At 44.9% G+C, this 22,205-nt stretch overlaps 1 protein-coding gene across 1 annotated transcript; it reads right to left on the bottom strand.

Annotated features, from left to right (window-relative positions):
• Positions 1-1,807: 1,807 nt before the first annotated feature.
• On the bottom strand, positions 1,808-22,205 carry cplane2 (ciliogenesis and planar polarity effector 2). The gene is made up of 6 exons (XM_078558090.1): positions 22,078-22,205; positions 13,229-13,388; positions 12,444-12,596; positions 8,363-8,487; positions 3,690-3,826; positions 1,808-2,920 (listed from the first exon to the last, which is right to left on the bottom strand). The coding sequence occupies exons 2-6, from the start codon at positions 13,338-13,340 to the stop codon at positions 2,680-2,682; spliced, it is 768 nt and encodes a 255-aa protein (XP_078414216.1). The 5' UTR covers positions 13,341-13,388; positions 22,078-22,205; the 3' UTR covers positions 1,808-2,679.

Genomic DNA, 22,205 nt, shown 5'->3' with positions numbered 1-22,205 from the left:
TATACTCTCTCTTGTTGGACATGGTCATTACCTAGCACTTGTGTGGAACTATTAAGTGGAGAATTTTGGAATCGAGGGTGAAGCAATAGCAGGCTCAAATAAATGCTCATTAACCTAAATGTTTCCTCAAGCAAATAAAATCTTAGTACACGAATCCTTTACTTTTGATTCTGTGGCCCAATATTCACCTCCAGCCTAAACAGGGTGACAAGATATCTAAAATAAAAACAGAATCACCTGGAAAAATTCAGCAAGTCTGGCAGCATCGACGGAGAAGAAAAGAGTTGACGTTTCGAGTCCTCATGACCCTTCAACAGAACTCGAAATGTCAACTCTTTTCTTCTCCGCCGATGCTGCCAGACCTGCTGAGTTTTTCCAGGTAATTCTGTTTTTGTTTTGGATTTCCAGCATCCGCAGTTTTTTGTTTTTATTTTTATGGCAGGATATCTACCCTGCCCAGCTGAAGTCAAAAGTAGGCCATGGTTTCATGGTTGTATGTCATTAGCACTGACTAAGTGAGCTGATTGCACTGATTATAAGCAGTTCAACTGTTTTGGAGAGCAGGAAATCTTGTAGGGCAGACACAGATCATGAGCCTGGGGATTGAAAAAAAGGCGCAGGGGGGTGGTGTGGGAAGGACAATGGAGCAGCTAATTTCAGCATCAGAGAAATTTAATAAGCAAAAGCAGCAGCAAAGCATTGAAATTAAGGATACCTTAAGGCTCAAAATTTCCAAAAGTATTAATGAAAAATTAGACACAAATCTGCTTTTAGATTTACCTATTGCAATTACAGGTCCCTTTAAGGAGTACTAGAAATGGCCATCTCCTGACCTGCCTTGTCCATGATTTCCAGGCAGATTGAAGCCATGGTGGCAGTCCTGAATGAACATTGCATTAGGGTCTTAACCATCATCTGATCACCTTTTTAAATACTATTAGATCTCCATCTGTAGTTTCACATGACCAGGTGCTATTTCCTGCAATGTGCATTGCACACTGATCCCTTCTCAAATATTTATAAAGCAAATTAAGTTGATCATAAAGTTTCAGCTAGGAAATATAATGAGAGATTAAGTATCAAATAACATATGCTACTCTCTCCAATATTCATTTAAAGCTCTGTTGTGCAATGTAATGCAGGCATTAACTTTTCAACAAGAGGCTGCAAGACAGCTGTTGGGTGATAAAACACTAGTACGAAAACCCATTGCAATGTGAACAACTGATTCCTGTGCAGCAGGGACTGAAAACCTTTATTGGGCTTCTTCTATTGACTGAGGTCTCAAGCAGCCTGTCCCACTAACATCCTGTACTTATAACTACTTGATAGAATGTATTATTGTGGTCAGGAACACTCGGCTGTGTCTTCACAAAGGACACACAACCACAATACTTTTCCAATGACAACACAGCATGCTAGATAATGGAACTAACTGTCAAATCCTCGAGTTAAAATCAGTATAATTTCCAGCATCCCTGATTGCATAATGGCTAAATGAAACATTGGTGCAATACTGGGCTATACAGACCAGCAACATCCTAGGATTGATCCTGGTCCGTGTTGAGTTAGCTGATCCACGCCTGGGCACAATTGGCCCTTGTCTCTGGATTAGGGAGTTGTTGGTGGTCGGGTGGGAATGGTGGTGGGAAATCAGCCAAAGTTCCACATCCTGCTATCCAGCATTATCAATGTGTAGACATTAAACAAGTACAAGTTCAAGTTGGATTATGATGCCCTCCATAATTGAAGACCCTACCAACACTCAGTAATCAAGCTCTCAGGAAGATTTCCTTGGAGGAACAGTCCCCAACAAGAGTTCATCCCCTCAAGAGGAAAGGGGTGAAATGGAACAAAAAAAAATCTAAGGATCCTTATGCTTGGAAAAAGAGTCTCCTTTTTGCCAACCTATTTTACTTTATAGGTATTTTTGTAGTGATCAGCAATTCATGATTGTACATTTAGGACCCTGTTAATTGCTGTGCAGCCCTGGGTTATGCCAATCACTGGTCTGGAAATCAGGACCAAAGTTCAGAGCACAATACAGTGGCACTATATACCTTGGGGTCCTTCTCATTATAAAAATGTTACATTTCCATTCAGGTGGTGTAAAGATTGCTAACTTTTCCAGAGATTGCAACCTTTACTCCTAGCTGATTTTTAATTAAACTCCCTGTCAGACCCTGAACTTTTAAATTGGGTTTCACAGGTCTGTAACGTGTCAATGCAGGTACCAACTTGCATATGAACTCAACCCATTCAATAAATATGGTTTGGTGCGAAACTGCACAGAAATGGAGAGTACCCATCTTCTGGTCATGGTAATTAACTCTACAGTTAGCAGCTGGCTAAGTGTGGCAGACAGTCTGTGGCAGCTCAGAATATCAACATTCATCCATGCTGAACAGATTTTAAGTCACGTAGTTGCCTTAAGGTGAAGCACTTCTCTTCCCGAAGCCTCTTGCTGAATGTCGCCAGCTGAGAGACTGGAGAAAACTTTCACACTCATTTGAACACTGGCTGCCAATCGTGGAACTGCAGGAGTAGGAGATGGTTGTGGTACAAACCCAACACATTTGGCCCAGTGTTTACAGGTCACTACCTTCAAGTAGACATAGATTAAGAAGACTGTGCTCCAGGGGAGAGGCTGTAGTAACCTCAGCAAGGGCTGAAAGGCTCTCAACGGTGGTGTGGTGCAGGGACAAGTCCTGCTGTCACTTGATCTTGGTACCAGAGCTGTTCAGCCACTCCATTCAGTATGTGCTCTACCTCCAGCAGCCCTGCTTTGCCATCAAGAGTCTTTCCATCTGACAATCGTGGACCATTGATGCTCTTTATTTTGAAGACAGGCAGATGCCATGTCTTCTGGAAATCACGAAGTTCCCTCTCAGTGACATCTGTGTGCATATATTGGTCAAATCTGTTCACATTTAGTTAGAGAAAATGAGTAGATATTCAGTGATATTTGCACATACATGATCAGAAACTATCAAAAAGTTATATTTACTTTTCCCTACAATTCTATAGCTCACAATGTCATTGCAGTCCAGAAGTTGCTTAAAACCAACATGAAACAGTGAGCTACCTTCAAGAAGAAAAGAAAATTGAAAAGACATTAAAAGTCTATAGCACTGGAAGTGGGACATTATAATTACTTCCAGTGCACCCAGGCTAAGGAAAGAAAAAAAACAAAATCAGCTAGGATTCCTATTGCTGATCACTATCCAGTGTACCTTGCTGGAAAGAACAAGTATGTGACATTGGGTTAGGATGAAATAAAGCTTAGATGTGATGCCTCCACAGTCAAGTAGCCTGTTGACATTAAGCTCACATGTGAAGAAAGGCCACTTAGGTGAGCAGGGCTTCTAGTTCCCAGCAAGAGTTGGTGTTTAAGAACTGGAAAGCAAAACTTTAATTTTAATGTGCAAATGTCTATGTCACAGGTGAAAGTGCACAATTTTTAAATTTAGTAAAATATTTTTTAAATCCTTCAACAACTGATTAGACAGCATACAGAAAATACAAGTTTGCTTTCACAGATTAAAGTCAAGAAAGAAAAAAGAAATCAATAAAATATTTGATATATAACTGTGACTGTTTTCATAATCTGAAACACATTAAAGCTTTTCAAATATCAGCAGTCATTTGGGAGAGTTCAAATCTGAAATATTTTGATAATTAAAGGATACTTTGTGCCAATAACAATTTTAACAATCTTCTCAGAATCATGCATGACCCGTGACATTTGACTGGGTAAATCGTCGAATGATGACCGATCAGTGAAGGAGAAAAGGAACAAGATGGCGTCAGCCTTGTCCTTGCAGGCCTGAGGGGAATAAAAGAAATGATTCAAGAGCTGCTCACTGCAAACAGTACATGCAATGATTTATTCAATCTCAGCCAATACCTCGATGTCTGACTTTTATATGGGTGTACAAGGGCTGAAAAATCACAACTAAAACGCACAGAGAGTTTGACACAAGGGAAGGAGTTTTTTTTTAAATTGGGGCAACCGAGGTGAAGAGTCAAGGTCTATAAATTGAAAAGACTGAAGGGAAGTTGAGGAATTGCAGCATCACTGCTGGTGAAAGGATGTAAACACTCAGGAAGAGAGATAGAAATAGTCCCTCAAGCCTGTTTCCATGGTTCCTATGTAATTACATCCTTCCACCAGCAGTAATTTTGCTGCAGCACCTCAACTATCCATAAAAACATAAGCCATTCAATTACATTATGGCTGACCTTCGACCTCAGCTCCACTTTCCGACCTGATCCCAAATATCACTCGATTCCCTTAGAGTTGAAAAATCTATCAATCTCAACCAGGAATACTGCATGACAACCAAGCACCCACAACTCTCTTGGATAGAGAATTCCAAAGGTTCACAACTGATAAGTATGGAAATTTCCACACATCTAAGTCCTAAATGGCTGATCCCTTACTCTCAGACTATGCCCCTTGGTTCTAGTCTCTCCAGACAGGGGAAACAGCTCATCATCTACCCTGTCAAACCCTCTCAAGAATCTTATGGCCAGGATTTTCACCTTATCGGACGGGCGCAGCAGGCAGGCCCACGAGCGGTCGCAAAGCTGCCCGCTGCCTGTGATCGGGCCCCAACATGGATTTCATGCTGGCTGGCCAATTAATGGCCAGCCGGGATGGGGCAGCAAGAGCGCGAGTGCTGGTGTTGACACATGTGCACGGGTGCGTGCAGTAAAAGCTCCAAGGCATAAAGCTGCCTCAGAGAGCTGAAGATTTTTATCACCATGAAGAATTTAAAAATAATGAAAACATGTCCCCTTATGTGACTCTGTCACATGAGCAGGATCATGTAAAAAAAAGTGCAAAAAGTTCTTTATTTTTAAATCACTGGACGAAACCTCATCCTGCCCGTTGGTGAGGTTTCGCCAAAAACGCAAGGCCACTTTGTCCTTTTTGCCCACCCAATGGTTGGCTGGGCAGCAAAAAAATCTCTTTTAATTAGCTTATTAAGGGCCTTAATAGGCCGCTTAATTGTCAGCGGGCACACTGCTGGCTTCCGCGCGCCCGGCTGAAACAACGCGCATCATTTTAAGCTCATTCGGGTCGGGCGCACACCTGCCTGACGAGCGCAATATTCTGCCCTGTATGTTTCAATGAGATCACCTCTCATTCTTCCACATTCCAGTGAGTATAAGCCCATTCTATTTAGTCTGTCGGCATAGTACAGCCCTCTCCATCCAAGAAGCAATCTGGTAGTTTCTATTACAAACATGAGCATAGGAATTTATAATGAATTTATGAAAATAAGGGCACAATTTGACAACTTTAAAATGGGGACTTCATTACATTAGTAAGCCTGATCCAATTATTTTGCAATATTTAACTTTAGTTCACCAGAAACTACATTTGGTGCTGATTCCCATCGTGCAGCACTATGGATGTCAAGCAATATATTGTTAAAAATCTTGCAGAGGATGAAAACGTCCTTTTGCTACAATTTTTGGTTATGCTTTTCCATCCATGTTTATCATCATAAGGTGCTTACATTTTTTAAGCTACCGAGTTTTAAAGGGTAGGTTATGACGTATAAATTGGGTACATATTTAATTAGGCAAAAGCAGGGACATCAGAAGCCGAATGGATTATTCAAATCATTCTTTAAATAGGAAGGCATTGGAGAAAATTGTAATTCAATCAAAATGCCTCAACTGCCAAAGTCATCAAATTGAGTGCTTTGACAAAGCTCAGTGCACTAATGCAACAGCTAAACTCAATTAATAACATTCCTGCCTCCAGGTCAGTAGATTGTAGGTTCAAGTACCACTTCCAGGACTTTCAGCAGATAACCTAGACCAACACTCCAGTTAAATACTGAGGGAGATGCAAGACATTAATTGGAGAGCCCTTCTGCCTGCTCCACTCTTTCAGCTGAACATGAAGATTCCATGCAATGGCCACCATCATCCACTTCATCATCCAATACCAAAAAGATTAACTGGTTATTCATCTTATCACTGTTTGTCTCTCTACGAGGCACCATATAATAGATACAAAATATGGTTTAGCTGAAATTTATTAATATTTTTAGCCCATAAATACAGCTCAGTCCAAGGAATTTATTAAACTAATTATTGATTAAAAATAGATATAAATATTTCACTTGGATTTTCAGAAAGCACTTGTTACAGTTGTATTTTCAAGGCTTTTAAAGATTTAATGACAGACAAAATTATGGGTAATTGGCTGACATTCAGAATAAGATTGTGATGATTTTCTTTGCTCTGTCTGAGGCACCAATGAATAGGACAGTCCTGTCCAGGTCTGCTGTTTGTCCCCTGCTGTTTAGACAACTCAAAAGGTAATATGGAGCAGATTGCTGCCTGTAGTATTATAAAGGTTGCTCATGGATCAAACTAGAGGACAAACTAAGAAATGCCAAATAAGTTAAGTAAGGTGTGACCAGAGCTCTCCAATTAAATAACAGAGGGTTGGTGAATGTATTGCAGTTAATATTGTATACATGGACTTTACTGTGTTTGATAAAATGCCACATAATACACTTGCTAGCAAAACTGAAACCAATAGGATTAAATAGGTAGTAGAAGTCTGGATCCAAAACTGGCTAAGAGACAGAAAGCAGAGAGTAGCGCTGAATGGTTATTTATTAGACTAGCACAGGGAGGTATACACAATAGTGTCCCCAAGGAATGGTAAAAGGACCACTGCTCTTTTTGATATATATTAGTGACCTGGAGTGGATGCAGAGGGCATAATTTCAAAGACTGTAGCTAAAAGAGCTTGAAAGTGTGGTAAGGAAGACAGTAGCAGACCTTAGGAGGCCATGGACGGGACAGACATATGGCAGCTGAAATTAATGTAGAGTAGTGTGAAGTGAGACATTTTGGAAGCAAAATAGGAGAGAGGGAATATACACTAAATGATACAATTTTAAAGGAGTTGCAGGAACAGAGTTACCTGGGGGTTCACATACACAAATCTTTGAAGGCAGTAAGACTGTTTAAAAGAAACATATGGGATTGTTGGCTTTATAAATAGAGGCACAACGTACAAAAGCAAGGAAGTTATGCTAAACAGTTATAACTCACTGATTAGGCCTCAACTAGAATGTTGCGTCAATTCTGGGCCCCACACTTTACGATGTGTGTCAAAGCATGGAGAAGGTTTAAAGGAGATTTATTAAAGTAATTAGGAGAGTTTATTTTTTACTCAGTTGTGATGATCTGGAATGTACTGTCTGAAGAGGTGGTGGAAGCAAATTCAGTAATTGACTTTCAAAAGGGAATTGGTTGTACACTTGAAAAGGAGAAACGTGCAGGGCTATAGGGAGAGAATAGGGAAGTGGGACTAATTGGATAGCTCTTTCAAAAACTGGTACAGACACGACAGCTTGAATGGTCTCTTTCTGTGCTGTATGATTCATTGGGTATATAATGAGCCAACAGAAGATAAGTGAAGCAATTTGGGGAGATTTCCCTTGTAATTTCATCTTCCCCCATTTGCCATGGTAACTGGCCCCAGCAGACACCCTTCGCACTGCTGGAATCAGTATGTTAGATCAGTATTTGTGGGGAATGGTAGACACATGTCCTGAAACAATGAGTAATGGTTACAAGATATTATGTCTTTTAAAAACAAAAGTAAACTTTTCCCTTTCAAAGCTGCTGGCCCATGGTAGAATATGGGTTCCATGGGCACCAACCACCTCCAAAATTCAGCCAATCTCTTGACTGATGGTCAAGCTTCACATGTGAATCTATAAAATGAATGTTGGGAGGCTTTTCAATAGTGTCAGGCACACACAGCCATGTCTAATCCTGTTCTCATCTAGCACTGTGTATTTCCACTTTTCAGCAGGGGTCACTGAATTGCGCTTAGCAGTGAGAAACTGATCGATTTATCCTCTTGCTAACCCAACAATGTTAAGCCAATGTTGGAGACCCAACAACCATCCCTGCTGAGATGAGCTGATTCAACACAAACCAGGAATCAAACCTGGGATCACACTAGGAGATGCCTGTACCCACTAAGTCTTTGGGGACTATATTACAATCCTTACTGGTACAATGCCTCCCAAAGGAGTTGTCTGTGCTAGTGGGATTCCATTGAAAGAGAAGATTATGCTGACTAGATGAGAGAATGAAAGAAGAGATTAGCATCTCACAACACAGATGCACAGAACTATTTAATTATTTACTGACATGAGGAACAAAGCAGACCTCTGAGAATACATTTCCAGCTGCTGAGTTTTTTTTCTCTCTACTGTTTGGCAATTGCTTGTCCTATTTGAGCATGAAATGAGGAATGCACCTGCAGCATTCAATTTATACATTTTATACAATGGCTTTGATGCTTTCTTACAGCAAGAATGTGGTCAAACTTCTTCAGTGAGGCCTCACCGCAGTCCCAGAACTGAAAGCGAAACATTATCACTCGACCGCTCTCCACCAGCTTTGCTGGCCAATAAACTGTCCTTGTCTGAATTCCTGCATTCAAGACAATCATTAGATGTTATCTTCAAAAAAATAGATAAATCTTTCACTAGAATCCCAGATATTGTGTTTGCTTTACTGATTTTATAGAGTCTACCAAAAAAACATTCAGGGCTCAGTGCCATGTAAATGCCACAACACAGTCTGAACAACATAGTACCCTGTGTTAAAAGCAAAATACTGTGGATGCTGGAAATCTGAAACAAAAACAAAAATACCTGGAAAAACTCAGCAGGTCTGACAGCATCTACGGAGAGGAATACAGTTGATGTTTCGAGTCCGTATGACTCATCAGAACTAAGGAAATAGAGAAATGAGGTGAAATATAAGCTGGTAGAGGGGGGTGGGACAGGTAGAGCTGGATAGAGGGCCAGTGATAAGTGGAGGCAAAGAAGAGATTGCCAAAGATGTCATAGACAAAAGGACAAAGAGGTGTTGACGATGGTGATATTATCTAAGGAATGTGCTAATGGGGGCATTAAGGGTAGCAAGCAGGACAAGCTAGTGGCAGATGGTCCTAGTGGGGGTGGGGGGAAGGGATCGAAATGGGCTAAAAGGTGGAGATAAAACAATAGATCGAAATAAATTTTAAAATAGGTGGGAAAAGAAAAATATATATTTTTTTAAATTATAAATTATTGGAAAAGGGGGGATCGGAAAGGGGGTGGGGATGGAGGAGAGAGTTCATGATCTGAAATTGTTGAAGTCAATATTAAGTCCGGAAGGCTGTAAAGTGCTTAGTCGGAAGATGAGGTGCTGTTCCTCCAGTTTGCGTTGAGCTTCACTGGAACATTGCATTGCAGCAGGCCAAGGATGGACGTGTGGGCATGAGAGCAGGGTGGTGTGTTGAAATGGCAAGCGACAGGGAGGTCTGGGTCATGCTTGAGACAGACCGAAGGTGTTCCGCAAAGCAGTCTCTCCAATGTAGAGGAGACCACATTGGGAGCAATGAACGCAGTAGACTAAATTGAGGGAAGTGCATGTGAAGCGCTGCTTATATGTACTCCGTGTGTACAGTATATATAACATAATGGGCACTGGTAGAACCCATTTCATGAACTGGGTAAACCCATTGCACAGATCATGAAATTGGCAGTTTGACTGCTCATTTCATGGAATGGCCAGTGCTATGTACGAGCTTTAAATTCTTATTAGTGGAATTGTTGCTCAAGCCTGTTGCAGTGTACAAGCTTAACATCATGTCTATAAAGGCACAAATGGTGGTTGGTGGAAGGTGTAAAATTTAATATAAGTTCCAAGTTCCACATCATTCGTCCTCTGAAATCCAAGATAGCAGCTGGAGTTGCCCATGAGCTGCTTCTCATATTTCTAGACATCGGGACTCCTCATATTCTTCAGTCAGATAACGGAAGGCAGTCCACAACACAGGTCATCCATGAACTGGCAACACTCTAGGAAGAACTGGTGTTGGTCAATGGGCGTCCCAAACATCCCTAGAGTCAAGGCTCTGTGGAACGCAGTAATAGTGGTGATGTGAAGCCCAAAGTAATGGCCCGGATACGCAACAACAATTGCGCTCAGTGGAGCTATGGTGTCCATTTTGTTCGGTGCGCAGTGAACAGCAGTTACCATGAGGCTATAAAGATGGCTCCTTACCAAGCACTCACTGGAAACAAACAACGGTGCAGCGTCAGATCAAAGTTTCCAGATGAGTTCCTCAACAGAATCGCCACAACCATTGAAGAAGAAGTGGAAAGACTTCTTGAGGAGAACATGGAAAATCCTAATCCTGAACTGGCCCCTGGACCATCCTCTATGGACAATCCTTAGCTGGCCACAGAACCATCCACACAGGTGACTCCAAGTCAGCCCCTAGGCCATCCAACATGGAAGATCCTGAACAAGTCTCAGAGTCATCCACCATCGATTACCTAAGTGTGCCCATGGACTGCCCAACATGGACAACTCTGAGCCAGTCCCTGGATCATTCAACATGGACAATCCTGAGACATCCCCAGGACCATCCTTCATGAATGACCCTGGGCAGACCTCTGGATCGTCCACTACAGATTACCCTACATCTGATGAAGAACTTCATCCTGCCAGACGTGCAAGGAAGGTCACACAACAGTGCATTACACAGCAAGGCAAACGGATGGTGGCACACAGCACAAGGTCGCTTTGGGCTGTTGGTGTTGGAGGCAATGTGGCTGTCCTAGCGTCAACATTTGACCACAGCAAAGGTGACCCACCAAATGTTATAGGTGTGGTGCTGGCAGCAGATGAGACTGGCTACACCATTGGAACAGCTAAAGGAATTGTGAAAGGCAAACTTGCCAGGAATCAGTTTGAATTTGTGCAGTACAGTGGACTGAGTGAGAAGACATTCCACCAGAACACTTCAGCCTTCATGAGATTGTACTTGTTCAAAGTGTCTGTGCTGGGCATGGCTGTCAGAGATGTCACTACAGGAGTAACTGCTTATAAAGACGATGTTCCTGCTTGAAAGCAGGTCTCCGCTGCAATTGTGCCTGTCACATCTACGAGTCCTGTGACAACGCTGACAGTGCTGGCATATTAAATATGTATGAATTGTATTTATGCTGCTTTTGTAAATATTGATGTATAAGCTGAGTGGTTTGGGTGTGATCCTAAATGAAACATAACAGAACATAAACCAATGAACTTGAAATGTTTGGATGTTACAATGAATCTGAAATGAATATTGAATAAAGGCACATTATACACATATGAATTGTTTCCTTACTGTTTTTGCTATATTGTAATCATTGATGATTTTTTAAAAATTCATTTTATGGGATGTGGGCATCGCTGGCTAGGCCAGCATTAATTGCCCATACCTAAATGCCCTTGAAAAGGTGGTAGTGAGCTGCCTTCTTGAACCACTGCAGTCCCACGTGGTGTAGGTACACCCACAGCGCTGTTAGGAACAGAGTTCAAGGATTTTGACCCAATGACAGGGAAGGAACAGCAATATACTTCCAAGGGGAACTTGCAGGCGGTGATGTTCTCTTGTATCTGCAGCCCTTGTCCTTTGAGATGGTATTGGTCTTGGGTTTGGAAGGTGCTGCCTAAGGAGCCTTGGTGAGTTTCTGCAGTGCATTTTGTAGATGATACCCACTGCTGCCACCGTTCGTCGGTGGTGGAGGGAGTGATTGTTTGTGGTAGGGGTGCCAATCAAGCAGGCTGCTTTGTCCTGGCTGGTGTCGAGCTTCTTGAGTGTTGTTAGAGCAATCATCCAGGTAAGTATTCCATCACACTCCTGGCTTGTGCCTTGTAGATGGTGGACAGGCTTTGGGTAGTTAGGTGAGTTACTTGCCACAGGATTGCTTGCCTCTGACCTGCTCTTGTAGCCACAATATTTATATATGTCTAGTCCAATTCAGTTTCTGGTCAATGGTAACACCCAGTTTGTTAATGGCGGGGGATTCAGTGATGGTAATGCCATTGAATGTCAAGGGGCAATGGTTGGTTAGATTCTCTCTTGTTGGAGGTAATCATTGCCTGGCATTCATGGCAAATTACTTTTAATTCCAGATTTTTACTGAGTTTAAATTCCACCATCTACCGTGGTGGGATTCGAACCCAGCTCCCCAGAACATTACCCTGGTTCTCTGGATTACCAACGCACTACGCCATCACCTACCCCTATAAGCTATATCTGAATGGTGTGCATATAATACTGGATGAAATTTAAGAGGACAGTAAACATAATTAAGCAAATTATACATTTGTGAATGAAATTTTATTTTTCATTCATAAAAATTGGCCATTTCACGAACTGGGCAAGTTTTCCAATGCCCATGAACAGGATGATCAAACTGCCAGTTTCATCAATTGTGCAGGTAGGCTGCCCATTTCAAGAAACATACATACACAGCCGATATAAATATATCTACACACATATAGCCAGCAAGGACACTACAGTATACATGCATACATAAAGCTGATATAGGCTGTAGCTTCACCTGTGGTCTCATGATGAACACTGGAAATTTCTAAACCGGCGAACTTTGCAATTGCTGCTGTTTTTCCTACTCCACTCTTCCCAGACAGAAAGATCTTGTAACTAGCAGTGTCAGGTGCAACCTGTGGTGGGAGCACCGGCCGCTCAAGCAATCCTGGAGGCAAACATTTATATCACAGTGTCATCAAGGTCAAATACTGACAGGAACAGAACTGATTTTTTGACCTGGCAATAGATAATGCTAGTCTGGGTTCCATCAATCGACACTTTTGAAAAATAGATCTTTCATCAATTACTCAAAATGTTCCCAAACTTGAACCATCATAAGGATGCCAGTTCATTGGGTAAAGTATTTTCAACCACTACAAACAGCAATGACACATCTAATGAACTGAAGAGTTGATATCAATTCTAGAATAAATGCGCCAAAAATAGGATCCAAATGGATAGATGCAACTTGTTTACAGCACAGTAAAGTAAATCAATTGTTTGTAAACTGTACCGTGCTCATATCCACTGTATATATGTATGTCCACTTCTCCTCTTGCATATAAAAATTGCAGTGAGGGTATTAAAATATGATAAGCAGCAAACATCACCCACCCTGGGTAAAGGAAACTGTAGAAAGGAATTAAGCAGATTAAATCCCTGAATACGGCAGTTTTAAGAAGCCAGCTAGCCTTTTCCTACCTTTTTTGACATCTTTGTGTATAGGGAGGTAATTAGAAATATGCCTGCCCTTTGTGGCTTTCCTTTCAGGTTTGAGGAGGTGAAATTTTTACTTACCAAACACTTTTCTCCTGTTTCTGCGCAAGATGCTGGCCAGATATTCCCGGCCGTCCACAGTGTTGAGCCAATTGGCTGTTACTAGAGATCCTGATTTCAGGAAGACTGCCATTTCTTGGGCATGGAGCTCAAGAACATCCAATTCCCATCAGACAGCAAACTGTGAAAAATTAAACAAACTCTTGTTTTTAAAATTATACTTCTAGATGTTTGCATCTCAAAAACGTAAATGAATGGGGCAGTGGGTTAGATGTTGAATGGTTGCTTCCCGGGCCAGAGTTCATGTGCAGCCGAAACTAACGTGACAAAACAGCAGCATAAGGCTGTCCATTGCTCAGCACCAATTGGCAATCCCAGGGTGACCACAGGGGTTGCAACACACCCAGCTTTCCAGTCTTTGTAGATCTCTGAATTTTATCTCTGTCCCAAACACCTGAACCACTGTCCTTTTAATAATTTTAAGAATGTCTATAAATAATGCCAATTGCTTGGGCCTCTGCTGGTCACTTGGACTTCTCACTGATCATTATCCTTTGCTCCAGATGAGGTGATTTATTGTCCAATTTGCTAGTTACATTTTTACCCTTTTGACCCCAAAAGCTTTCCCTTTTGGCACATATTGCAAGCAAGGCAGCTTACCTAGGTCTCACACATCTTTACCACATTAACTTCTGTTACCGCCAACTGGATTTTTATGTTAAAAGCAAAATAATGCGGATGCTGGAAGTCTAGAACAAAAACAAAAATACCTGGAAAAACTCAGCAGGTCTGACAGCATCTGCAGAGAGGAATACAGTTAATGTTTCGAGTCCAAATGACTCTTCATCAGAACTATGTTTTATGTTAGCTATGTTTTGGGCTCTTATGATGGCTTAGTGGGCAAATGTGCCACTTGATAACAGGCTAGAAGTCCCCAGGTTTGAACAATGGTGTAGAGCAACTAATGGATGGGCAGCAACTGGTATGATAACATTTAGCCTGTGTCCCTGGGTTAAGGAAAGGGGAGACGGAAAATCAGTCTGGCTTTCTTCTCCTAATCAGTATGTAGTAACCTCTGTTGGAAGGTCCACATGTGCCCGAGGACAAAATCAAAGGTGTCTTCCACATAAAATCACCAGTCTGGAGAAAACTGGAATACTGCAGCCTGGAGGAGACAAAAGTATGGATGAGACAGGGCAAAGATGTTACAAAAGTTGACCCAGGCAGCCTTTGTGATGGAGACAATATGGAGTTGGGAGCTTAGTTGGGGTCAAATAGGATGCCAAGGTTACAAAAGTTCTGGTGCTGCCCAAGACAGTAGACAAGGAGGAGATTGGAATACAACCTTGAAAGATAGCAGTAGACACAGCAAGGAGGAAGATAAACTCAATGGAGAGGGAACATCAGGAACATAAATATTAAGTAGAAATGTAAGCAAGACAAATAATCAAAATAATGTGAACTAATTAGTAAATGCAACACAAGAAGCATTCATGTAGCACTTTTCACAACCACCAGATGTCCCAAAGCACTTTATAATAACTGAAGTACTTTTTGAAGTGTAGTCACTGTTGTAATGTCAGAAATGCAGCAGCCAAATTGTACACAGAAAACTCCCACAAACAGCAATGTGACAATGAACAGATAATCTGTTTTTATGATGTTGATGGAGGAATAAATATTAGCCAGAGCACCAGGGAGAACTCTCCAGCTCTTCTTCAAAATAGCATCATGGGTTCTTTTACATCCAACTGAGGAGGCAGATGGAGCCTCAGTTTAACATCTCATTTGAAAGATGGCACCTCTGACAGTGCAGCAGACCGTCATCACTGCACTGGAGTATCAGGGCCAAACACTTAGAGGTGATTCCAACAAGGCATCCATTATTTGTAATGAATGCATGGAAACAGGTATGAATCACCTAGTGACATAATTTACTTTCAGCCACTCTGCCAATCTCCTCACAGTGCTAACCTTTTCCCCTCTGTCCAAGCACCAGTTTTCTTACTCTCTCGCCCCACAACGTTAGCCCTTTGCACGCTATCACTGTCACTGTCCTCTGCCTGACCACCAGCTCATTCAGCCTCTATCCTCAGCACCTGCCCCACTACCAAGTGCCCCCAGAACCAGCCCCGTTATTCCATCCTCTCATTACCCTGTTCCCAGGACCAGCCCCATTACCCCCACCCCAATCCCAGAACCAGCCCCATTAACACCATCTGTCCCCAAGATCAGCCCCATTACCCCCCCCTTCCAAGACCAGCCCCAATACATCCCCGTCCCTAGGACCAGCCTCCATTATTCCCCGTCCCCAAGACCAGCCCCCATTAAGCCCTTCCCCCACGACCAGTCCCGGTTAACCCCCCCCTCCCCAAGGCAGCCCCCATTAAACCCCCGTCCCCAAGACCAGCCCCCATTAACCCCTGCCCCCAAGACTAGCCCCCATTAACCCCTGCCCCCCTCGCTCGAGAACCATTTTTCTGTGTTGGAAAACGGTGAGAGTGACAGTTCCTCTGGGAGTGCAACCACGCTCATGGCACTGAGTGACTCAGCTCTACAGGGGGGGAGGAAAAAGAGGGGAGGAGCAATAGTGGTAGCAGACTCGATAGTAAGGGGAACAGACAGGCGTTTCTGCAGCCGTAGATGTGACCCCAGGATGGTAATGTTGCCTCCCTGGTGCCAGGGTCAAGGATGTCACTGAACGGCTGCAGGGCATTCTAAAGGGGGAGGGCAAACAGACAGAGATCGTGGTACATATTGATAACAACGACATAGGTAGAAAAAGGGATGAGGTCCTGCAAGCAGAATTTAGGGAGCTAGGAAACAGATTAAAAAACAGGACCTCAAAGGTGGTAATCTCTGGATTACTTCTGGTGCCACGCGCTGAGTATAGAAATAGAAGGTTAGTCTAGATGAATGCGTGGCTGGAGAGATGGTGCAGGAGGGAGGGCTTTATATTTCTGGGACATTGGGACCGTTTCTGGGAGCGGTGGGACCTGTACAAGGCAGACGGGGTTGCACCCAAACCGGAATGGGACCAACATCATTGCGGGGAGGTTTGCTGGTGCTGTTGGGGAGGGTTTAAATTAACTTGGCAGGGAGATGGGATCCTGAGAGGAGGTTCAGCAGGTGGAGATGCACAGCCAAAATTAGAAGAGAGAGCAAGTGAGTCTGAAAGGCATAGAAGTTATAGGCCAGTTAAGGCACAAGGGAGTTTGGCAAGGTTGGATGGTATTTATTTTAATGCAAGGAGTCTGACAAATAAGACAGGTGAGTTGAGGGCACAAATTAACACATGGAAGTATGATGTCATTGCTGTCACAGAGCCATGGTTGAGAGAGGGGCAGGATTGGCACCTCAATATTCTAGGAATAGGGTCTTCAGGCGAGACAGGGGAGGAGGTAAAAGAGGGGGTATCGCAATATTGATCACGGAATCAATTACAGCAGTAAGGAGGGAAGGCATCTTAGAAGGATCCTCAAATGTAGCCATACGAGTAGAACTTAAAAACAAAAAAGGTGCAATCACATTGCTGGGAGTGTACTATAGGCCCCCTAACAGTCAGAGGGAAATAGGAGAGCAGATATGTAGGCAAATTTCAGAGAAGTGTAAAAATAATAGGGTAATAATAGTGGGGGATTTCAACTTCCCCAACATTAACTAGGTTAGTCATAGTGTGATAGAGGGAGCGGAATTCTTAAAATGCATCCAAGAGAGCTTTTTAAGCCAGTACGTAGAAGGTCCTACAAGAGAGGGGGCGGCCCTGGGCTTAATTTTAGGGAATGAAGCCGGGCAAGTGGTAGAAATATCAGTGGGGGAGCATTTTGCAGATATTGATCATACCTCCGTTAGATTCAAGGTTGTTATGGAAAAGGACAAGGATGGACCAGAAATCAGAGCTCTAAATTGGGGGAAGGCCAATTTTAATAAGATCAGATATGATTTGGCCAGAGTGGACTGGGAGCAGCTACTTTTAGGTAAATCTGCATCAGAGCAGTGGGACTCATTCAAGAAGGAAATAGGGAGAGTACAGGGCCAACATATAACAGTAAAGAAAAAGGGTGGGACCAACAAATCCAGGGAACCCTGGATGTCGAGGGATATACAGGGTTAGATAAAGAGAAAAAGGGAACTTATGGCAGATACCGAGGGCTCAAAACAGCGGAAGCCCTAGAGGAGTATAGAATGTGTAGGGGGGAACATAAAAAGGAAGTTAGGAGAGCAAAAAGGGGGCATGAAAAAACATTGGCAGGTAAAATAAAGGAAAACCCAAAGTTATTTTACAAGTACATTAAGAGTAAGAGGATAATTAGGGAAAGAGTAGGACCCATTAAGGACCATAATGGTAATTTGTATGTGGAGCCGGAACACGTAGGTAGGGTTCTAAATGAATACTTTGTGTCGGTATTCACAAGTAAGATGTACGACGTGGGTATGGAAGTCAGGCAGAAGGACTGTGATATAATTAAATAAATTAGCATAGAAAGGGAGGAGGTTCCAGGTGGTTTGGCAGGCTTAAAATTAGATAAATCTCCAGTCCCAGGTGAAATGTATTCCAATCTGTTGAGTGAGGCAAAGGAGGAGATAGCAGGGGCGTTGGCAATAATTTTCAATACCTCTCTGCACACAGGAGAGGTGCCAGAGGACTGGAGGACAGCCAATGTGGTACCGTTATTCAAGAGGGGACGAAGGGATAACCAGGGAATTACAGGCCAGTCAATCTAACCTCAGTGGTAGGGAAACTATTGGAAGCAATTCTGAGGGACAGAATTAATCTACACTTGGAGAGGCAGGGATTAATCAAGGACAGTCAGCATGGTTTTGTTAAAGGGAGGTCATGTCTGACCAATTTGATTGAATTTTTCAAAGGAGTGACCAGGTGTGTAGATGAAGGCAATGCATTTGACGTAGTCTACTTGGACTTCAGCAAGGCTTTTGATAAGGTCCTGCATGGGAGACTGATAACAAAGATAAGAGCACATGGGATCCAAGGCAATTTGGCAAATTGGATCCAGAATTGGCTGAGTGGCAGGAAGCAGAGGGTGATGGTCAAGGGGTGTTTTTGTGACTGGATGCCTGTGTCCAGTGGGGTTCCACAGGGATCGGTGTTGAGTCCCTTGCTGTTTGTGGTACATTTAAATGATTTAGACTTGAATGTAGGAGGGTTGAGTAAGTTCGCGGATGACACGAAAATTGGTGGGGTGGTAATTAGTGAGGGGGATAGCGTTAGATTACAGGAGGATATAGATGGGCTGGTCAGATGGGCTGATCAGTGGCAAATGGAATTTCATCCGGATAAGTGTGAGGTGATGCACTTGGGCAGGACAAACAAGGCACAGGAATACATGACGAATGGTAGGACCCTGGGAGGAACCAAGGGTCAGAGGGACCTTGGTGTGTATGTCCACCGATCCCTTAAGGCAGCGGGACAGTAGATAAGGTGGTTAAGAAGGCATATGGGATACTTGCCTTTATTAGCCAGGCATAGAATTTAAGAGCAGAGATGTTATGCTGGAACTGTATAAAATGCTGGTTAGGCCACAGCTAGAGTATTGCATGCAGTTCTGGAATCCACATTATAGGAAAGATGTGATTGTGCTAGAGAGAGTGCAGAAGAGATTTACGAGAATGTTGCCTGGGCTGGAGAATGTTAGTTATGAGGAGAGATTGGATAGACTGGGGTTATTTTCCCTGGAGCAGAGGAGATTGAGGGGGGGCATGATTGAGGTGTATAAAATTATGGGGGACATAGATAGGGTAGACAGGAAGGAACTTTTCCCCTTGGTGGAGGGATCAATAACCAGGGGGCATAGATTTAAGGTAAGGGGCAGGAGGTTTAGAGGGGATGCAAGAAAGAATTTTTTCACCCAGAGGGTGGTGGGAATCTGGAACTCACCGCCTGAAAGGGTAGTAGAGGCAGAAACCCTCATAACATTTAAGAAGTATTTGGATGTGCACTTGCGATGCGATGGCATACAAGGCTATGGGCCTAGTGCTGGAAAATGGGATTAGAATAGTTAGCTACTTGTTTGACCGGCGCAGACTTGATGGGCCAAAGGGCCTTTTTCTGTGCTGTAGACCTCTATGACTATGACTTTAACCAGTTCCGATTAACCCCCCGCCCCAAGACCAACCCGCATCAACCCCCTCCATCCCCCATTACCCCCCGCCCTGTCCCAAGGACCAGCCCTATTACCCCTACCCCCCGATCAGCCCTATTACATGCCGTCGCCAAGACCAGCCTCATTACCCCACCCCGTCTCCTCCCGAGGACCAGCCCCATTACCCCACCCATCCCCTCCCGAGGACCAGCCCCAATACCAGCCTATCCCCACAAGGCCAGCCCCCATTAACACCGTCCCCAATACCCACCATCCCATCCGCTGAACCAGCCCCATTACCCCCTCCCCCATCCCCAGAACCAGGCCTAGGCCCCATCACTCATCATCCTCAGGACCAGCCCCATTCCTGCCCACCTTGTCCCCAGGACCAGCCCCACTGCTCCCTCCTATTACCAGGACCAGCCCCACTACCCCACTACCCCACTCCCCCATTCCCAGGACTAGCACCATTACCCCAACCCCCTCCTCAATTCCCAGGACCAGCCCTAGTAACACCCACCATTCCAGGACCAGCCTGTCAGAAAGATATAATAATGTAATTGGAATTTATTGGAAAATAGTGGTGTGTGTGTGTGTGTGTGTGAGTGAGAGAGAGATTTAATTAGATTAAAGGCAACTGGTCTGGAGGCTTTGATGTAACAAATGATAAGCTAGGTTTGAAATGTTAAGTAGGTAAACATGGGGGAAGTTTAAAATGTAAGGTGTAAAAGAGCATTTGCATTTTTACATAAACCAGACTAGATTGTTTTCAAAGGAGGGGTGAAATGTGTCACTTAGCAAGGTGAAGTTCAGAAACAATGTTCATTTTTCCCAAAGATTACTGGTAAAATTGGTACAATCATAATTTTTTATGATCAGGGAGGTAAAGTCCAAAGACATAGTGAAACGATGCATTCAGAGGGAAAAAATATGTATAAAGGAGAGAAGGCTGTGTGTAAAGGCAAGCATTTTACGATCTAACAAGCGTGAGAAGCCTTTAGCATCTAAGCCTCAAGAAGCTGTCTACAAGGACCTGAAGTTAAGGAAACTCACTTTGAATTAGATTGTTCAGGGTATCTGGGTCTTTTAAAAGTCTATGTGTCTTACTGATGCCTTAACAGAGGTATAACTGGGAGTCAGATTAATTAGGGGATTTAGAAGATAGTATAGTAGTAACGTAGACATATGTATGTGCTTAAAATCATTTCTCTTATTAATAAATGATTAATGTAGTTTTGCAAAAGCCTATAATGCTTGGTGGTCCCCATTCCCCGGACCAGCCCCACGACCTCCCCCCGTCAATTCCCCGGACCAGCCCCACCGCCTCCCCCACCCGAATTCCCCAGACCAGCCCCACCACCTCCCCCACCCGAATTCACCGGGCCAGCCCCACCACCTCCCCCGCATCCCCAGACTAGTCTCACCGCCTCCCCCCCATTCACCGGACGAGCCCCACCGCCCCCGCCCCCCCATTCCCCGGACTAGCCCTACTACCTCCCTCCCCATTCCCTGGACTAGCCCCACCATCCCCCCTTGCCCCACTACCCACTACCCCCCCTTCCCCGGACTAGACCCACCAACCCTCCCCATTCCCAAGACTAGCCCCACTATCCACCCTGCCCAACTACCTGCTACCCACCACCCCCCCATTCCCCGGGCTAGCCCCACCACTTGCCCCCCCATTCCCCAGACTAGCCCCACCACCGCCCCCAAGCCCCACTACCCCCGGACTAGCCCCACTACCCCACCCCAGCCCAACTACCCACTACCTCACCCCCTATTCCCAGGGCTAGCCCCACTACCTCCCTCCCCCATTCGCCGGGCTAGCCCCACTACCTACCCCCCCATTCGCCGGACTAGCCCCACTGCCCCCGGCCTAGCATCACTACCTCCCCACAGCCCAACTACCCACTACCTCACCCCCTATTCCCCGGGCTATCCCCACCACCTCCCACCCCCCCCCCATTCCCCGGGCTAGCCCCACTACCTATCCCCCCATTCACCAGACTAGCCCCACTGCACCCCCCCCAGCCCCATTACCCCCCACCCCAGCCCCACTATCCCATTACCCCGACTAGCCCCACAAACCCCCCCAGGCCCCACTACACCCCCTTTCCCCGGACTAGCTGCACCACCGCCCCCCCCTAGCCCCATTACCCCCGGACTAGCACCACTACCTCCCCCCAGCCCAACTACCCACTACCTCACCCCCTATTCCCCGGGCTATCCCCACCACCTCCCATTTCCCGGGCTAGCCCCACTACCTCCCCACCTCCACCCCCACCCCCCCCATTTCCCGGGTTAGCCCCACTACCCCCCCCACCCCATTTCCCGGGTTAGCCCCACTACCCCCCCCCTCAATTCCCTGGACTAGCCCCACTATCCCCCCCACACCCAATAAGACCCCACCTCCACTAGCCCCCCAGCCCCACCACCCCACCCCCAGGCCCTCTACCCCAGACCCAATTAGCCCCCACTTCCCCGGACTAGCCCCACCACCGATCCCTAGCCCCAATTCCCCCGGACTAGCCCCATTACCCCAACCCCAGCCCAACTACCCACTACCTCACCCCCCATTCCCCGTACGAACCCTACTACCTCCCTCCCCATTCCACGGACTAGCCCCACCATCCCCCCCCATCCCCCCCACAGCCCCACTACCCCCCTTTCCCCGGACTAGCCCCACCAATAACCCCCCCATTCCCAAGACTAGCCCTACCACCGCCCCCCTAGCCCTGGACTAGCCCCACCAAATCATGTCGGACTCACATTTTCCAAGTGTTTGCGCGCTCGGTGATTCTGTTCGTGCCACATCCGCGCTCCTCTCGCTCAATAATCAAAAGCCGCGGCCTACTCTTTACATTGCCATGGCAACCACCAGCCTCTGTAGCCCTGCG

The sequence above is a fragment of the Cetorhinus maximus genome, chromosome 15, assembly GCF_964194155.1.
Source record: "Cetorhinus maximus chromosome 15, sCetMax3.hap1.1, whole genome shotgun sequence".
Lineage (NCBI taxonomy): Eukaryota > Metazoa > Chordata > Chondrichthyes > Lamniformes > Cetorhinidae > Cetorhinus > Cetorhinus maximus.
This window is presented reverse-complemented; position numbering and strand designations above follow the sequence as displayed.

What these genes read in the sequence shown, in the direction of transcription:
- cplane2 (XM_078558090.1), bottom strand. Translation starts at nt 13,340, where the DNA reads ATGGCAGTCTTCCTGAAATCAGGATCTCTAGTAACAGCCAATTGGCTC. An exon ending in TGTTCATCATGAGACCACAG is followed by an intron (nt 8,488 to 12,443) that starts GTGAAGCTACAG and finishes TCTTGAATGCAG; the next exon opens with GAATTCAGACAAGGACAGTT. An exon ending in AAAATTGTTATTGGCACAAA is followed by an intron (nt 2,921 to 3,689) that starts GTATCCTTTAAT and finishes AAATGTGAACAG; the next exon opens with ATTTGACCAATATATGCACA.